This window comes from Sorghum bicolor, chromosome 6 (assembly GCF_000003195.3).
Source record: "Sorghum bicolor cultivar BTx623 chromosome 6, Sorghum_bicolor_NCBIv3, whole genome shotgun sequence".
Lineage (NCBI taxonomy): Eukaryota > Viridiplantae > Streptophyta > Magnoliopsida > Poales > Poaceae > Sorghum > Sorghum bicolor.
The window spans coordinates 46,614,223-46,630,254 of NC_012875.2; the positions used below are offsets into that span (position 1 = coordinate 46,614,223).

General features: G+C 41.3%; 2 protein-coding genes across 2 annotated transcripts; both read left to right on the forward strand.

The window, feature by feature from the left end:
* On the forward strand, window positions 266-1,870 carry LOC8065840 (non-functional NADPH-dependent codeinone reductase 2). The gene is made up of 2 exons (XM_002446514.2): window positions 266-1,099; window positions 1,252-1,870. Exons 1-2 carry the CDS (start codon window positions 344-346, stop codon window positions 1,480-1,482), a joined length of 987 nt encoding a protein of 328 aa, XP_002446559.1. The 5' UTR covers window positions 266-343; the 3' UTR covers window positions 1,483-1,870.
* On the forward strand, window positions 4,519-6,970 carry LOC8065841 (probable NAD(P)H-dependent oxidoreductase 1). Its single transcript, XM_002446515.2, has 4 exons — window positions 4,519-4,971; window positions 5,223-5,466; window positions 5,944-6,123; window positions 6,509-6,970. Exons 1-4 carry the CDS (start codon window positions 4,625-4,627, stop codon window positions 6,734-6,736), a joined length of 999 nt encoding a protein of 332 aa, XP_002446560.1. The 5' UTR covers window positions 4,519-4,624; the 3' UTR covers window positions 6,737-6,970.

Consider the following 16,032-nt stretch of genomic DNA (forward strand, 5'->3'; position numbering starts at 1 on the left):
GATATATCAACGAAACTCTATCGATGCTTTATTTGTCGTTCCATTTGTATTTGTCGGTTTCATTTTTAGACAAATCACTGATTCCGAAGATGTTGGCAGCAGGTGAGGTAGCACAACCCACGTGGATTCATGTGAGAGTGCCTCACATCATGTCACGTTAACTTTCTGGTCCTTCTGGACTCGGGTGACAGGGTGAGACTCCGCGCCCATGCATGTGGAATCTCTACTATAAAGGTACTACTCCAGTAGCAGAGAAAACGGTTCCAACGACGTAAGGCTAGCTAGCTACTTGTCGCTGCACACGCGACGCACCCAACGCAGCTCGATCGCGCAGAGACGAATAATGGGCTCGCTTGGCAACGCGGCACCGGCGGCGGCAGTGCCGGAGGTGGCCCTCCGGTCCGGCAACGCGAGGCCAATACCGGCCGTCGGCATGGGCACGGCGGTCGCGGCCCCTATGAATGCAGTGCTAGCGGCCATCGAGGTTGGCTTCCGCCACCTCGACACCGCCTCAATGTACGGCTCGGAGAGGTCCGTCGGCGAGGCCGTGGCCGCGGCGGTGCGCCGCGGCCTCCTCGCGTCCCGGGAGGAGGTGTTCGTGACGTCCAAGCTGTGGTCCACGCAGTGCCACCCGGACCTCGTCGTCCCGTCCCTCCGGGAAACCCTCAGGAACCTGCAGATGGAGTACCTGGACCTGTACCTGATCCACTGGCCGGTGTGCATGAAGCCCGGTCCGATAGCGTTCCCGGCCAAGAAGGAGGACGCCGTCCCGTTTGACTTCGAGGGCGTCTGGCGAGCCATGGAGGAGTGCCAGCGGCTGGGGCTCGCGAAAGCCATCGGCGTCAGCAACTTCACCACCGAGCACCTCGGCAAGATCCTGGCTTTCGCCACGATCCCGCCCGCGGTGAACCAGGTTGAGCTGAACCCGGTGTGGCAGCAGCGGAAGCTGAGAGCGTACTGCGCCGACAAGGGCATCCACGTCGTGGCCTACTCGCCGCTGGGAGGGCAGGACTGGTCGCGCACTGGGGAAGGCAACGGCGTGCTGGGATCCAAGGTGCTCGCGGAGATAGCCCGGCGAAGAGGGAAAACCATCGCACAGGTATGTGGCTATCTATTAGAGAGCAGCTTTGATTTCGCGCTACGTCATTTCTGACATGGATTTATTAGTTGATCTGAACTTCAGTGGCGGCAATATAATGTAATCGTTGAGAGTACGTGATCTGATTCTCTTTCTTATTTCCTTTTATATAGGTGTCATTGAGGTGGATATATGAGCAGGGAGTGACTTGGATTGTCAAAAGCTTCAACAAGGAGAGGCTCAAGCAGAACCTGGATATCTTCGACTGGAAGCTGACTGAGGAAGACCGGCACAAGATCAGCCAGATCCCGCAGAAGAAGTATGTCACGGCTGCAGCCCTGTTCTCGACGGAGGGTGAATTCACCTCGGTCAATCTTGCAGACATGGACATTGTTGAGGAATAATGTACACATCGGACCAGGACATGCATGGTCACTGTTCCAAAAAAGGAGGAGGAGTGCCCTGTTGCGTAATGCATGCCTTATACTCCTGTTCGCTTGAGCTTATCAGCCGAATCTACCAGTCATTTAATAGTATTTTCTCTCACAACAAATCAACCAACTATACTTTCTGTCAGGCCTTATCATCAATGAAGATCTTTGTAAACTATGAATGGAGGTTTAGCAATAGATTAAGTGTATGATGTATTTCTTTCGCTTTATTGCAGCCGTTTGTTTGGTCAATGGAGTGATGGTGTGAATGCTACATGAGCAACGAAGTCTATCTCATAATAAAACTTTGTAACAATTTACGGTCACGATGTTGAGACCAGAATATTTTTCATTTGCTTGATGAAATAAACTTTCCTTTATTTGCAAAGGTCACCAGCGAAGCAATTAATGGGCTGACTTCTTTTACCGTGTCCCCATGTTGGCGTTCTTGTTTTCTGTACCACTTTTCCTTCTTCGCCTCCACTACCCTTTCAGCGATAGTAATCACTCCTCCATCCTCCACTCGTCAAGCGGTTTTTCCATGGAGGGAACCATCATTGACGTTGGTGTCAACCGTCATCCTCATATGTGCACAACTCATGGCTAGATCTAAGACAACTTGGGGTGGAGGCTTGTGGATTGTTGCCTTAGATAGTCGGTATCCATGACGATATCCCTTCGATGTTCTCATCACAAACACAACTTGACTCCACACAGATGGCGGCAACATGGTCTTCTTCGCTCCACTGAAACCTCCTCCACCACTGCCCCTCTCCTTGTCATCACCTTGCTTCCTCCCACTAGTTGTTGCTAGGGCAAGCTTTAGTCACACCCCTGACCTCCATCTGAGAGCCAATTATTAGGTTCCCATGGCCCTTCTCCTATGGCCTCTACAACTAGACCGACTGATTACATGGTCATGGTCACTAATAAGCTCTCGCTTGAAGAGATATATTGATATCCTTTGGGGGCATCCATAGGAGAAGATGGTTTCACAACTCCTTGCCCTATTGAGAAGACTCCATCTGAATAGCTTGTTGCAACAATGGAATACCATGGTACCATGATCCGTTATAGTACCAGGATGCCCCTCAAGATGCACACATGATGCACCATAACTTCCATGCATCACTCTTCCCACACAGTACCAAAACAATTCTAGCAATCGATGTCCCATCAGTCTTCATTGTCACCTGCTTCGCAGGGATGGGCTACCATTGATTGTAACCAACTACGTTACGAAGGAAGTGGTCTTCTGACTACATTTTGGCACAAGAAAGGAAGTCATTTTTAGTAGCAGAACAATCCCTTTTTACATATCTACAAGCTATGGTCCCTGTCCTGGAGGAAGCTATATTGAAGAGGCATCTCATCAAGAGTGTTTTTTGGTTCGTAGACATCCATGACTACCATTTAGCACACTACTTGGAGCAGGCTGCTCCCACTAAGGTTGGGGCTAGTACCATGGCTAAGGCCTCACAACTTTTGCCTTCAGCTACGGTCAATTAAATGGTACACTTTTGGTGTCTTAGGTTGTTGTAAGACACTTCGGTCGATCAATTTGTTGAACAAACAACTCCATCCCTCCAGCCACTAGAGGTTTTTATCGTTTTCAAGTCTTAGGGTTATTTTCCTTTTTTTTCTAGTCATATAATCAGAAACATACACCAAGCAGAACATTGTCATGCTTGCATTCAAAAGAGCTTGCTCTTCCTTATTCTAGCTTTAATCATCATATTATTTATTTCTTTGACATGGTATCCCTGTTGATCAGAGCCTATCCAAAACGAAGGAGTTAATGAGAGAAAGACAGACAAACAGACAGAGAGGTCAACAATGAAAAGGGACTAAATCAAGAGTAATCTTTCCATTAGATGATACGGTTTTTGTTTACAAGATCACCACATAAAATTTATTGAGCTCAAACAATAAACCTAATTTGTGGAAATATGGGGTAATGGTTCACTTTAAAAAAATAGATTGTCATATATACAATTTATAGGAGGTGACCACTATTATCAAGAGTTTTTTTTGTCACACAGTGTCTTTGCTACTTTCATCTAGCTTTTATGCATGCTTAATTTGCAATATGCCAATATCACTTTTATCTTTATGCATATTGCTGGATTGTTATAAGCTATAAGTAAATGTATCTTTGTTGATCACAACGATAAATTATTTTAGATTCGCCCAGAATAGGTATCAAGCGCAATGGATGCATCATCAAACTCTAACCTACACATGGGCAAGGGTTTTTCGCTCGAAGCTTGTCGCATTCAAGAAGTTTGGCGGTCTTGATTGTAGGTTTAGCTGCGTGGTCGTAGATAGTATTTCTACTCATTTTGTGGTTTCTTTGTTGCTGCTCGGTTATATCTTCCACAAGTTGTTTTAGCAGTCTACGTAAATTGTTGCTTGTCTAGTCTCTGTTCACTGTAAAAATTCTTCATTTGTCATTTTTATAAAAAAAAATACTTAACATGTTTTCAGCAGAAAAAGAAAACAAAAAATAGAGGAGACAATGCGTCTTCTAGTAGCTTGTCGTCATCTCATACTTTTGTCCCAAACGCAGCAATGAGCACTACGGCGTCCATATTGTCTCATGTAATTGCAGCGCTATCAGCCCATCGTATTTGTGGAAATATGAGTAAATTGTATATCTTTTCTAAGTTTAAGTTTTTATCAGAGCGTTGTATCATAATCTTAATATATGATATAAGAGTTAATTAAAAGTCGTCGTATGTTCGAATTACTATGTCGGATTTTATATTTGTAAATAGAATAAATTGAGGGTGCTTCCGAGCTTGTACGTACGTAAGGAAAGCGTGACTATAAAAAGTGCCTGCTTCTCCTATCAGGTTGAGTGGCTGACTAAACTGATTGAGTTTGATAAAAACAAATGCTGAAGTGTACGTCTACTGAAGCAAAAAATTGAAGATACACGCCTCCACGTCAAGAGACCACTTTGTTATCTTTTTCGTTTTGTATCTACTGGGAAGGATCACTATCCTAAGTTGTTCACAAGCCGAAAGGAATCCGCTTCTCAGAAGCGGTGGAATCAGCAGACAAGAAGACCAGCAGACAGAGAACGGAGAGCACGCAGCAGGCTGCGCCGGCCATGGCGTCACCAACAAGGAGGGTCGTCGGCACCAGCAACTCGGAGATCCCAACGTTCCCGGTGAGCTCCGCCGGCCGGCCGGTTCCGGCCGTGGGGCTCGGCACGGCATCGTTCCCGTTCGTGGAGGAAGACGTCAGGGCCTCCGTCCTCGCTGCACTGGAGTTCGGATACCGCCACCTCGATACCGCTTCGCTCTACGGCACCGAGGGTGCCGTCGGCGACGGCGTGGCCGAGGCGGCGCGGCGCGGGATCGTGGCGTCCAGGGAGGAGGTGTTCGTGACGACCAAGATATGGTGCTCGCAGTCCCACCCGGAGCTCGTGCTACCTTCCCTCAAGGAGAGCTTGCAGTAAGAGTTTGTTGAGCTTAAGGTTTTGTTTTTGGTTGCTTCTTTTTATTTGCTTTCAAATAGTAGGATACAACGCTCTGCGGTTGAAATTTCGGTTCTTGAAAGGAAGAGTAACAGAAATTTTGATCTGGAACTTAGAAACTAAATTCTTCAATTTCAGTCTGCCAATTTCGCAGTAGCTGCAAGTACCAAGCACATTAAAATACGTTTCTTTTGGTGGCAAGCAAGATTCTTATCTCTTCATAATGTAGGAACCTTCAAATGGATTATGTTGATTTGTACCTGGTTCATTTCCCGGTGGCTGCAAAGCCCGGCAATCCACAATTCCCGATTAAAAGGGAGGACATCATGCCCATCGACCTAAGCGGTGTATGGCGTGCAATGGAGGAATGTCATCGGCTTGGCCTTGCTAGAATGATTGGTGTCAGCAATTTCACGACTAAGAAGCTTCAAGAGTTACTGGCCATTGCTGAAATCCCCCCAGCAGTAAATCAGGTCTGCGCAGATCATATGAGTCAGTGATGGCAATGGCGAGTCTTTGCTTTCATGTTTTCTGGTCCTTTTCTTAATGACTGATAAGCATGATATACTCCACATATAAGGCCGTCTTGGGAACGCTGGACGTTTTCATGTCTCATGCGTTTTTCTTGTGAAAGAACTCGTTCATATAAAATTCCTATACTATTCCTATACGTTGTACGTTCTGAAGAACCATAAAGAGAGAACTAGATATTTTACTATATTTATTTTTCTTGAACATGCAGAACAGCTCTTTTCTTTCATCAAAGAAGAAAGATTGTCCATATGGATATTACAACATTAAGACTTGAAGGCGTTTTAATATTCATATAATAAATAGTTATTCAACGAAAAGGGGTTTTAGGGAATAATCGTCTTTGAAACAACTTTGTATATGGTATATCCTCAAGTATACCTACACCATAAACTGACATATGAGATAACCTTGTGCAGGTTGAAATGAATCCAATTTGGCAGCAAAAAAGGTTAACTGAGTTTTGCAAAGATAAGGGTATTCATTTGACTGCCTATTCTCCCCTAGGAGGCCAAATAAGCGCCTTTGAGGCCAATCCAGTACTGCAGTCTGAGGTTCTGCAAGAGGTTGCAAAGGCTAGAGGAAAGTCAGTGGCTCAGGTACCAACAATACGTCTCAATAATGTGTCTACCTTAAAGTTTAGCAGTTGTTCAAATTTCTCGTCACAGTTCAATATCATAAAGGCTTTTGAAGTGTAACTACCGAGTTTATATAAGCACTTTTAGCTTAATGTCTGAGTAGGTATGTGCAGTTTGTATTCTTCATAAAGGTTTTTGCAGTTTGCCAAAGAACATGCTGCGCTCAAATTAGTGAACTTGTTTTCAGCCAAGTGTAAAATCAGTAAGTTAGTAATCCTTTTGCACAGCATGGAAAAACCATATGATATATGGTAAAATATGAGTTAAAAACTGTCAATGTGTCAGGTCTTAACTTTTTGTGTGATGTTAACACTTATCAGCATAATGACTTCCCATTCTCCCCTAGATTTCGCTAAGATGGATCTATGAGCAAGGCGCTAGCATGGTTGTCAAGAGTGTGAAAAGGGATAGACTCAAGGCAAACATGGAAATCTTCGATTGGGAACTCACAAACAAAGACCGGCGTAAGATTAGTCAGATACCGCAACACAAGACGGTCACGGTGTCAGGGGTCCTCAGCCCACATGGCGTCTCCAACATGGATTTTGCTGAGCTTGATATTGTTGAAACGTAGCAGAAATCTTCATCTATCTAGTTGCAGGGGCTAAAAATTTGATGATTAGAGTTGCTTTGATACCGCCATCTCGAATCAAGAATACATTTGCTTTGATATTGCTATCTAGAATCTAAGAATAAAAAGTAGAGTGTGGTCTTTATACTTGTCATGAGGTCTCATTGGAGCCTCAAACTCTCAAAATATATTTTTATGTCCCTCAACTTGTTCATATGTTATAGTCCATAAACGTTTAAATGCTATTTCTAGATCATGTACTTGTCTCATTTTTTTGTGACCTTCATGTACTTTGTCTCAGGGTGCCATCTAGATCCCTAAAGTTCTTACGCGATGCCATCTAGATCAAAACAGGACATGCTCCATTTTGCCATGTTGTGTGCCATGATGGACTCCCTTGGCTTAGTTCTTGAACAATAGGTCCCTCTCATACTCCTTTGGCTTGAAGAAAGTCGATGCATACATAAAGGAATGCAAACGAAATACGATACAAATGATTGACATAAAAAATTTGTAATTTGAGTATTCAAATATCCAGACTCAGATACGGACGAATTAAACTCTTCTAAATGGATTCGGATTGAATACAGTCAAAAAATATCCATACCATTTGCCCCCTCGTGCTCAAGTCAGTGCGGGATGAGAACATAGAAAAGCATAGATATGGAGCACCCTGATCTCTAAATGGATTCAGAATGAATACGGTCGGAAAATATCCATACCATTTGCGCCCCTCGTGCTCAAGTCAGTGCAGGATGAGAACATAGAAAAGCATAGATATGGAGCACTCTGATGTGATTTGAGCCAAGTCAAGATGTTCTGGGACCCAGAAATGATCAGTGCGGGATGAGAACATAGAAAAGCATAGATATGGAGCACCCTGATCTCTAAATGGATTCAGAATGAATACGGTCGGAAAATATCCGTACCATTTGCGCCCCTCGTGCTCAAGTCAGTGCGGGATGAGAACATAGAAAAGCATAGATATGAAGCACTCTGATGTGATTTGAGCCAAGTCAAGATGTTCTAGGACCCAGAAATGTTTTTTTGAGAATTTGACCTATATATAGGTAACACCTCTCAATAAATTTAGAGACGTGAAATACTATTTGAAAGTGACATATGACGTCAGGACATGGAGCAGCAGATTAGGGCTTATTTGGACCTTGATGACACTTGTAGTAAGTTTAGAGAGTCAAAAATAGCATTTTTTTATCACAATATGGATGAGCCCCATGACAAATCTAAAGATATGAAAATACGGTTAGTGGAAAATTTTCTAGGATTTTTAGTGTCGGTGTATTTTCCATAATCCAAATAGTAATTCTATAGTTATTTTTTCCAATGGAATTCTATAGTTATTTTTAGTTGTGAAATTAATTAATTCTGAATAATAGAAAACCATAACCCTAATATCTACTGACCTTGAACCCCCTTGCTATAAATAGTAATTCTATAGTTATTTTTTCCAATGGAATTCTATAGTTATTTTTAGTCATGAAATTAATTAATTCTGAATAATAGAAAACCATAACCCTAATATCTACTGACCTTGAACCCCCTTGCTATGTTGAGAAAGTAGACAATTTCCGGATTAAACTTAGATCATAAATCACAACAATCTTAGATATTAGTATAAGCATAGCTCATATATTAGTTAGATTAAACAACATGAACATAAAAAACTAGTGTAAGCATAGCTCGTACACTGATCAAATTAAAAACATAAACGCAATAACTAGTGTAAGCATAGCTCATACAATAGTCAGATTAAAAAAACATGAACATAAATACTAGTATGAGCATTGCTAGCATACTAGCCAAATGAAACAACATGAATAATGACATTGGATCACGGGGTGTGTATCTTTCAACTGTAGAGGGAGACAACATCGCAGGTGGTTGAGACGTTTTGTTTTGATAGTGGTACGAAATTGTTGATGAGTGTTGTCGATGAAGATGCGAGAAGCCTACTAGTGGTCGAGATGACGTGCTGACACAGCCCTAGAAAGACGAGCCATCATGGAAGTTGGGAGCAATTGCATGAAGATAACTTCTGAAAGGTCCTGGTTTGGTTTTGGTAGTTAAGTGACAACCTAGGTAGACTAATATGTGTTTATGTGAGATACATAGAAGATTAGTCTACAGGTGAATACGAGATGAAGGAGCTCATTTCATATGAGACATGATATGGAGTCATGTGACCAAGGTGGATAAGATCAAGATAAGGCTTGGCTCGACGAACTGGTTACAAGTGTGAATGACAAGTCGAAGGCTTTGAAGCGAGGCACCGTGTGTGACAGTAAAGCTTGAGCAAGACTTGGCACTGATGGACCGAGACAATAGTAAAAAGCAAGTGAGGTCAAGATTGATGAACCAATACTGTCACGTGATGATATGAATGGATCATATCATTTGGTGATTGGTTGGTGCATGTGTTGCATCAACATCGGAAAAGTTGAAATGGAATGCGCAAGACAAAGGTATAACCTAGGAAATTTCCATTTCACCAGTCATTGGTGTGTAGAGATGTTAGAAAGGTCCTAATATGGCTAGAGAGGGGGTGAATAGCCTATTAAAAATTCTACAAACTCACTAGAGCAAGAGGTTAGTAAATAACAAAGTGAAGCTTTTTGCTCTAGCTCTAATGGGGTGTTTGTAAACTACCTATTCAACAATTCTAGTTGATATGATCACTAGGCACACAAGAGCTACGTCACTACAAGCTATACTAGAGAACTATGTTACACAAGGCAAAGTAAGCAACTAAACTAATTATACTACTTTACGGTAAGTAAAGGATAGGATGAGATATTTATACCACCGTGTAGGGGATGAACCAATCACCAATATAAACAATCAAGCACCAGGAGAATGCCAATCAAACACAATTGAGACACCGATTTTTCTCTCGAGGTTCACGTGCTTGCCGGCACGCTACATCCCCATTCTGTCGACCAACACTTGGTGGTTCGGCGGCTAAGAGGTGTAACACGAACCTCGTCCTCACTAGGACACCGCAAGAACCTACCCACAAGTAAGGTAACTCAATGACACGAACACTTTACTAGAGTTACCATTCGGCTCTCCGCTGGAGAAGGTACAAAACCCCTAACAATCATCAGGAGATGGCCACGAACAATCACCAACTCATGCCAATGCTCCTCCACTGCTCCAAGCCGTCTAGGTGGCAGCAACCACCAAGAGTAATAAGAAAACCGTAGCCAAAAATCGATTCCCAAGTGCCACTAGATGCAATCACTCAAACAAATGCACTTGGAATCACTCCCAATCTCACAAAGATGGTTAATCTATGAAAGAGATGAGTGGAAGGTGTTTGCTTAGGTTCACAAGGATGTCAAATATGCTAGAATGCCAAGAGAGTGAGTCCTAAGCTAGCCAACAACTATTTATAAGCCCCTCAATCAAATAGAGTTGTTGGCTCTTTCACTGGACAGCCCATAGGGTCACCGGACGCTCAGCCCCTGTGTCCGGTGCTCTAGAGGAAGCCATGTGTCCCCTACTTGAATCTCGTGCGTCAAACTCTAACGGTAATATTCGAACCACCGGACACGGTCAAGTAGACACCGGACGCGTCCAGTGCACACCGGTCACGTACGCGAGAGGTTTACAAAAACACAGGAGCACCGGACTCACTCCGAGCATCTGGTGCTCTCAATCAAACTTCACTGCTGAAGTCAAGCCACACCGGACGCACAAACAGGGTCCAACCCGCGTCCGGTGCTCAACCCTAACATAGCCAGATACTAACAGCACACCGAACGCGCAGGCTCAGCGTCTGGTGCCTGTAGTCAAAGCGTCCAGTGAGTGTTTTTTAGTGAGAAACACTCTGGCGACTTCTTCAAACTTTCCACCGGCGCAATAGAAAATATGCAATTTATTTTCTCAAAAGCGCTGAATCCCACCTCGCAAGCTCGGCGGGAGGGAGAGAGGAACCCAAACCCTTCTCTACCCTTCAAACTCCACCTCCTTCTCAAAGTGTGCCAACACCACCATGTGTGTACCAACAAGTTCAAGTGTGTTAGCATTTTCACAATCATTTTCTTCAAAGGAGTTACGTTAGCTCACTAGGTTCTAAATGCATGCACATGAACAATGACACCTAGTGGCACTTGATAACCGCTTAGCCAAAGAATTCCTCTCTTTATAGTACAGCTATCTATCCTAAATATGATCACACCCTCTATACTGTCTTGATCACCAAAAAACCAAAACCCTAAGCAATACCTTTGCCTTGATCTCCATAGGGTTTTGTTTTTCTCTTTCTTCTTTTCCAAGTTGAGCACTTGACCATCTTGTGGTCATCATGATTATCACTATGATCATCTCTTGCTCCATCACTTGGCATGTACCAACCTTATTAAGTCTACACACACTTGGTATAGAGGTTATTACTAGGGTTTCATCAATTACCCAAAACCAAACTAGGGCTTTCAAAGTTTATGACTGGATTTAGGATAGATGACCTTACTATCAAGAGGGGTAAACTTGCTTGCATATCGGTCATCTAGTGTCACTTGAGCGATCTAACTTTGCATACATGCTTGGATCGAGTGGTGTGACAAGTTGAGAGGCTAACTCCTTTAGAAAAATATTTGTAAAAATGCTAATACACATGCACATGGTGGTGTATACTTGGTGGTGTTGGCACATTTGCAAAGAAGGTGGAGTTTGAGGGTAAAGAGGGGTTTAGGATCCTCTCTTCCTCCTGCCAAGCTTGCGAGATGCGATTCAACGTTTTCGTGGAAATGAAATACTTATTTTCCACTACGCCGGAGACGGTGTTGAAGAGGAGGCGAAGTGATAGAGAAAAACTCGTCGAACATTGAGGTCGGTAGCATCGAATGTTGGACCTGCATCTAACACAGTGTTGGCAGAACTGTGTGCATCCCTATGGGTAGTCGACACATCTGACGCTCAGGCGTTGGCACGTTCGACGCACGTGACGTTTCTCAGGGTTTCACGAAGTGTACGCGTCGGACGCTGAGGCTCGTCTGATGGCACCCCGTAGGATGTGTCTGATGCGTCTCCAAGTGATTTGGGAGCTCTTTGTATTGCGTCCGGTGAGAGGAAGGCGCGTCTGGTGTGTGGCACCTGGCACGTCTAACGCCTTCTGACCAAGTGCTTTAACATTCAAGTGACCACTAAAGATCAATGAATGACGTTTAACTAAGGACACATGGCTGATAGGCTATTTATATAGGCTTGTCTAACTCAATCTTGTGTCACCAACATGATTTAAACCATTTAGAACTCATATATGCAATCTTAAAGGCCAAGAAACCCAAACCACTAAAGAGGCAGCACCCTCCACAAGTCAAGCGGCTAGATTTTGGCGGACTATATTCACACAGGTGCCGTGAGCCGACACCCTCTGCCCCACCCAGCCCAATGAGGTGAGGAAACACGTACAGGTGGGCTTTTTCCTCTTCATGCCAGATGTAACACCCTAAAATTTACTCCTTTTAAAATATAGATAAAATTATTTAATTTTGTATTTTTGTGTTCATGAAAATATAGGAAAAATAATATTTTTCATTAAATTAAAATTTATCATAAGGCTTAGCAATATTATTATGCATACATGCTGGTGCATATGTTTTGATGTGATGCTTGTTGCTCCTTTATGTGTTGATAGTAAGAAAAATATTTAAAATACGTTTAGTAGATCGATCTTCCTTATTCGGCACGTATTTATCTTTTATCTACAACCAAATTCCTTGTTTCTAAGCTCAAATTTTTATTAGGACCTTCCTAAAATATTTTCTTTGTCACTCAAAGCACTTCTTTTAGTTCCTCGTCCATCAAGCACTCTCTACAAATTTTTCGGGAATTTAATGGCTATATATCTGCCTGCCGAGTGAATCTAATGGCCCTAACTTGTTAGACGAAACCTTTGAAAGGCTTCATAGTGATCTCTGCCGACCTTCCTTGGAAGTGGGTTAAGAGGCTGATCACCTCGGGCGAATGGGTAAATCATGACTCATGGGTAAAGATGTGCAACCTCTGCATAGTGTTAAAAACTGGTATACTAGCCGTGCTCACGGTCAAGAGCGGCCTTGGGGATTCTTGCATCGACGATGATGTTTCTTGTGTGTTATATATGTTCATTATTTATTATTTAATGCTCTACATTAATTATGTCACATTGATCATGAGATTGTGGGATCTATACAATCTAGTTGCTATACTTGTGGAGTTCGACATGGACTCACTCTTGCTATTTCCCCCCACCCTTCAGGAGAAGTTTAGGCTTGTGATCAACGAGTCAGTTGGATCCTGTAGAGAGAAGTTAATACTCGAAGTTCAGAGTTGTCTATCCGCTGTTTGCTATCAAAGGTTATATCTTTTATATTAAGTACGTTATATATTTATGCATTGTCTTTTGATATTACCCTTTATTTGTAGCTATATGTGAGATTTGACTTCTAAAACTCACATATGGTGCGTATCTGATTTTGTCCTTAAAATCGGGTATTACAAAGTGGTATCAAAGCAATGCTGACTGTAGGACGCAAGCCTAGTTAGAAATTTGTCGTCTTAAAGTTTTGGAATTGTCATAAAATACTTGCTCTATAAACCTTGGTATTTTCATCCATACTATATCCCTATCCTTGCTATTTGTCTCCACCTTGTTGCTTATTTTAAAACTACATGTTCTCACCTTCACTCCTTGATTCAGTATGCTATTAGAACCTTTTCTTACCCCCTTCTTGCGTCTTTGAAACATAAGTTTTAGGATCTTTGCCCTTAATGAAGAGAACGATAATATCGCAAGTTGAGTGAAGTGTGCTTAGTTGGTTTGTGATTATGTTTATGTTTGATTTAGATCTTTGTAATGAGTGTAATAATTTTGTGATTTCTTCACAATTTCATTTAGTTTATAGACCTAAGGCATAAGGATTAATGAAATAAGTAGTTGGGTTTGGCTATCTCTTGTTTCTATCCCTTGCTGATTTCTGGAGTAGCCTGCAATAATTCTGGTGTATCTCAAGTTCTGATCGTGCAATGTTTATCAAATTTTTTTGAGAATAACTAGACTTCAAGATATTTCTCTAACTGCAAAAACCACCCTCATAGCTATTATGGTTTGGAAGTTACAAAAATCACAAGGTGACACAGTTGTGCTGTCAGAAATCTGGACCAGTTTTGGTTGCCTACTGTTTTAGACAAACGAAACTATAGAATTTGGAGAAGTGGTCTATATACAAGTTGTAGAAAATTTTCTAAGCTTTCCAACAGTATAAGCTGGAAGTTATTTGGATAAGTAGAACCTGAGTTATGACATTTACAATTGGATGTTTCTGTTCTGTTTCAAAGTCTGGACAGTTTTGGTATTTTCTATCTTCAGTCAAATTAATTTCAGAATCTGGGAAAATGTTGTATACGAAAGTTGCAGAGGATTTCCTAAGATTTTTAAAAATGTAAGGATCAGCTCCAGATGAGTTAAGTAGCTCGAGATATAACTTTTGGAAGTTACTGCACCTTTGCTGAGACATTATCAGGAAGGATATTATGTTTGGTTATTTTACCTATGCTTAAAGACAGGACCTAAGGAGGACTTCTACATGAAAGTTGTAGGAAATTTCATAAGTTTTCTAACGATATAATCTGAAACTCTATTGGATTGACAGAATAAGAGTTATACCTGTTTTACTACGCTAGTATTTTTCATATCGCGGGGAAATTTCAGGATACCTGTTTGCTCCCTTTGGGATGTCATAAGTTCTCAATGTTAACTTGTCTGGAAAGAATGCAAGCTACCTTTCTTGGTCCTCTAGTTGACTTTTCTTAAGGGGGGTAGCCTAATTAAAGAACTACAAGGAGAAGAAGTGGTTAATAACTGGAACATCTACAAGGACATCAAGTGCTTGGTATGTTGGTTTGTTTCAAGATATCATTCTATTTGGAGTGTGCTAATACCAATGGAGGTTTATGTCATTACTGATACTCATAGATTAAGAGTTGTGTATGAGGATCAGATGACACCAAAGTATACAGAGTTGTATGTATAGTGTGAGAGTGAAGCAACTTAACTGTGATAAAGTTACCGATAATTGAAACTTAGTGATGAAACTAACCTTGGATCAAGAGACTCGGTACAGCGAATTTAAAAGACTATATGATGTGTAGCGTCTAAAAATGATAGGAGAAATAAGTTTAAAGAAGGATCATACCTACTACACTAAGTGTCTCGTTAATATTTTAGAAATACTTGAGAGGCTACTCGGAGTAAGAGAGTTGAATCATTGCTATGAAGATATAACTACTCAAGAAAGTGAACAAGATTCAAAATCTACGTCTCTTTGATAACCGTCTTCTGAATCTCGAGGACGAGATTCATCTTAAGGGGGTAGAATTGTAACACCCTAAAATTTACTTCTTTTAAAATATAGATAAAATTATTTAATTTTGTATTTTTGTGCTCATGAAAATATAGGAAAAATAATATTTTTCATTAAATTAAAATTTATCATAAGGCTTAGTAATATTATTATGCATACATGCTGGTGCATATGTTTTGATGTGATGCTTGTTGCTCCTTTATGTGTTGATAGTAAGAAAAATATTTAAAATACGTTTAGTAGATCGATCTTTCTTATTCGGCACGTATTTATCTTTTATCTACAACCAAATTCCTTGTTTCTAAGCTCAAATTTTTATTAGGACCTTCCTAAAATATTTTCTTTGTCACTCAAAGCACTTCTTTTAGTTCCTCGTCCATCAAGCACTCTCTACAAATTTTTCGGGAATTTTTTTTTAGCTTCTGTTCTCACTTTTCTGTGAGCATGATCTAATTTTTAGATGCTCCAAACAATCTTCTCATGAGCTCCAAAAGCTTTATTCGGGTTCCCCATGTTCTATAATATCTCTGAGAATTTTTCCTGAATTTTTGAAGCTTTCGGAGTATTTTTCATGGCTTAAATCATAATTCTGGACTTTTCTAGGATTATTTTATTCGCCAAATTAATTAATTTCGAAAATAATAAAAAATCCTTCATTTTACCTCAACGCTCAGCCCATGATCTCAAAGGCCAATATATTTATTTACTAGTGGGCTTAAATAATTAATCAGGCCTATTAGTAAAGATGGAGATTTCAACATCAATTAGTACCATATTGCTAATTGATGTGGATGTAAAGAGTTTTTCTCTATATACATATGTACCAACTCCTTGGGTTAAGTACACTAAAACTACCATATGGGGAGCTTCTAGTTTGGAAAATCCCTCGTGTAGTAAAATTATATTTTTCTTCTTTTGCCGTCGGGCAGCCAT

Coding starts and splice junctions, on each gene's coding strand:
- LOC8065840 (XM_002446514.2), top strand. CDS start 344: ATGGGCTCGCTTGGCAACGCGGCACCGGCGGCGGCAGTGCCGGAGGTG. Junction 1,100..1,251: donor GAGGGAAAACCATCGCACAG/GTATGTGGCTAT, acceptor CCTTTTATATAG/GTGTCATTGAGGTGGATATA.
- LOC8065841 (XM_002446515.2), top strand. CDS start 4,625: ATGGCGTCACCAACAAGGAGGGTCGTCGGCACCAGCAACTCGGAGATC. Junction 5,467..5,943: donor TCCCCCCAGCAGTAAATCAG/GTCTGCGCAGAT, acceptor AACCTTGTGCAG/GTTGAAATGAATCCAATTTG. Junction 6,124..6,508: donor GAGGAAAGTCAGTGGCTCAG/GTACCAACAATA, acceptor ATTCTCCCCTAG/ATTTCGCTAAGATGGATCTA.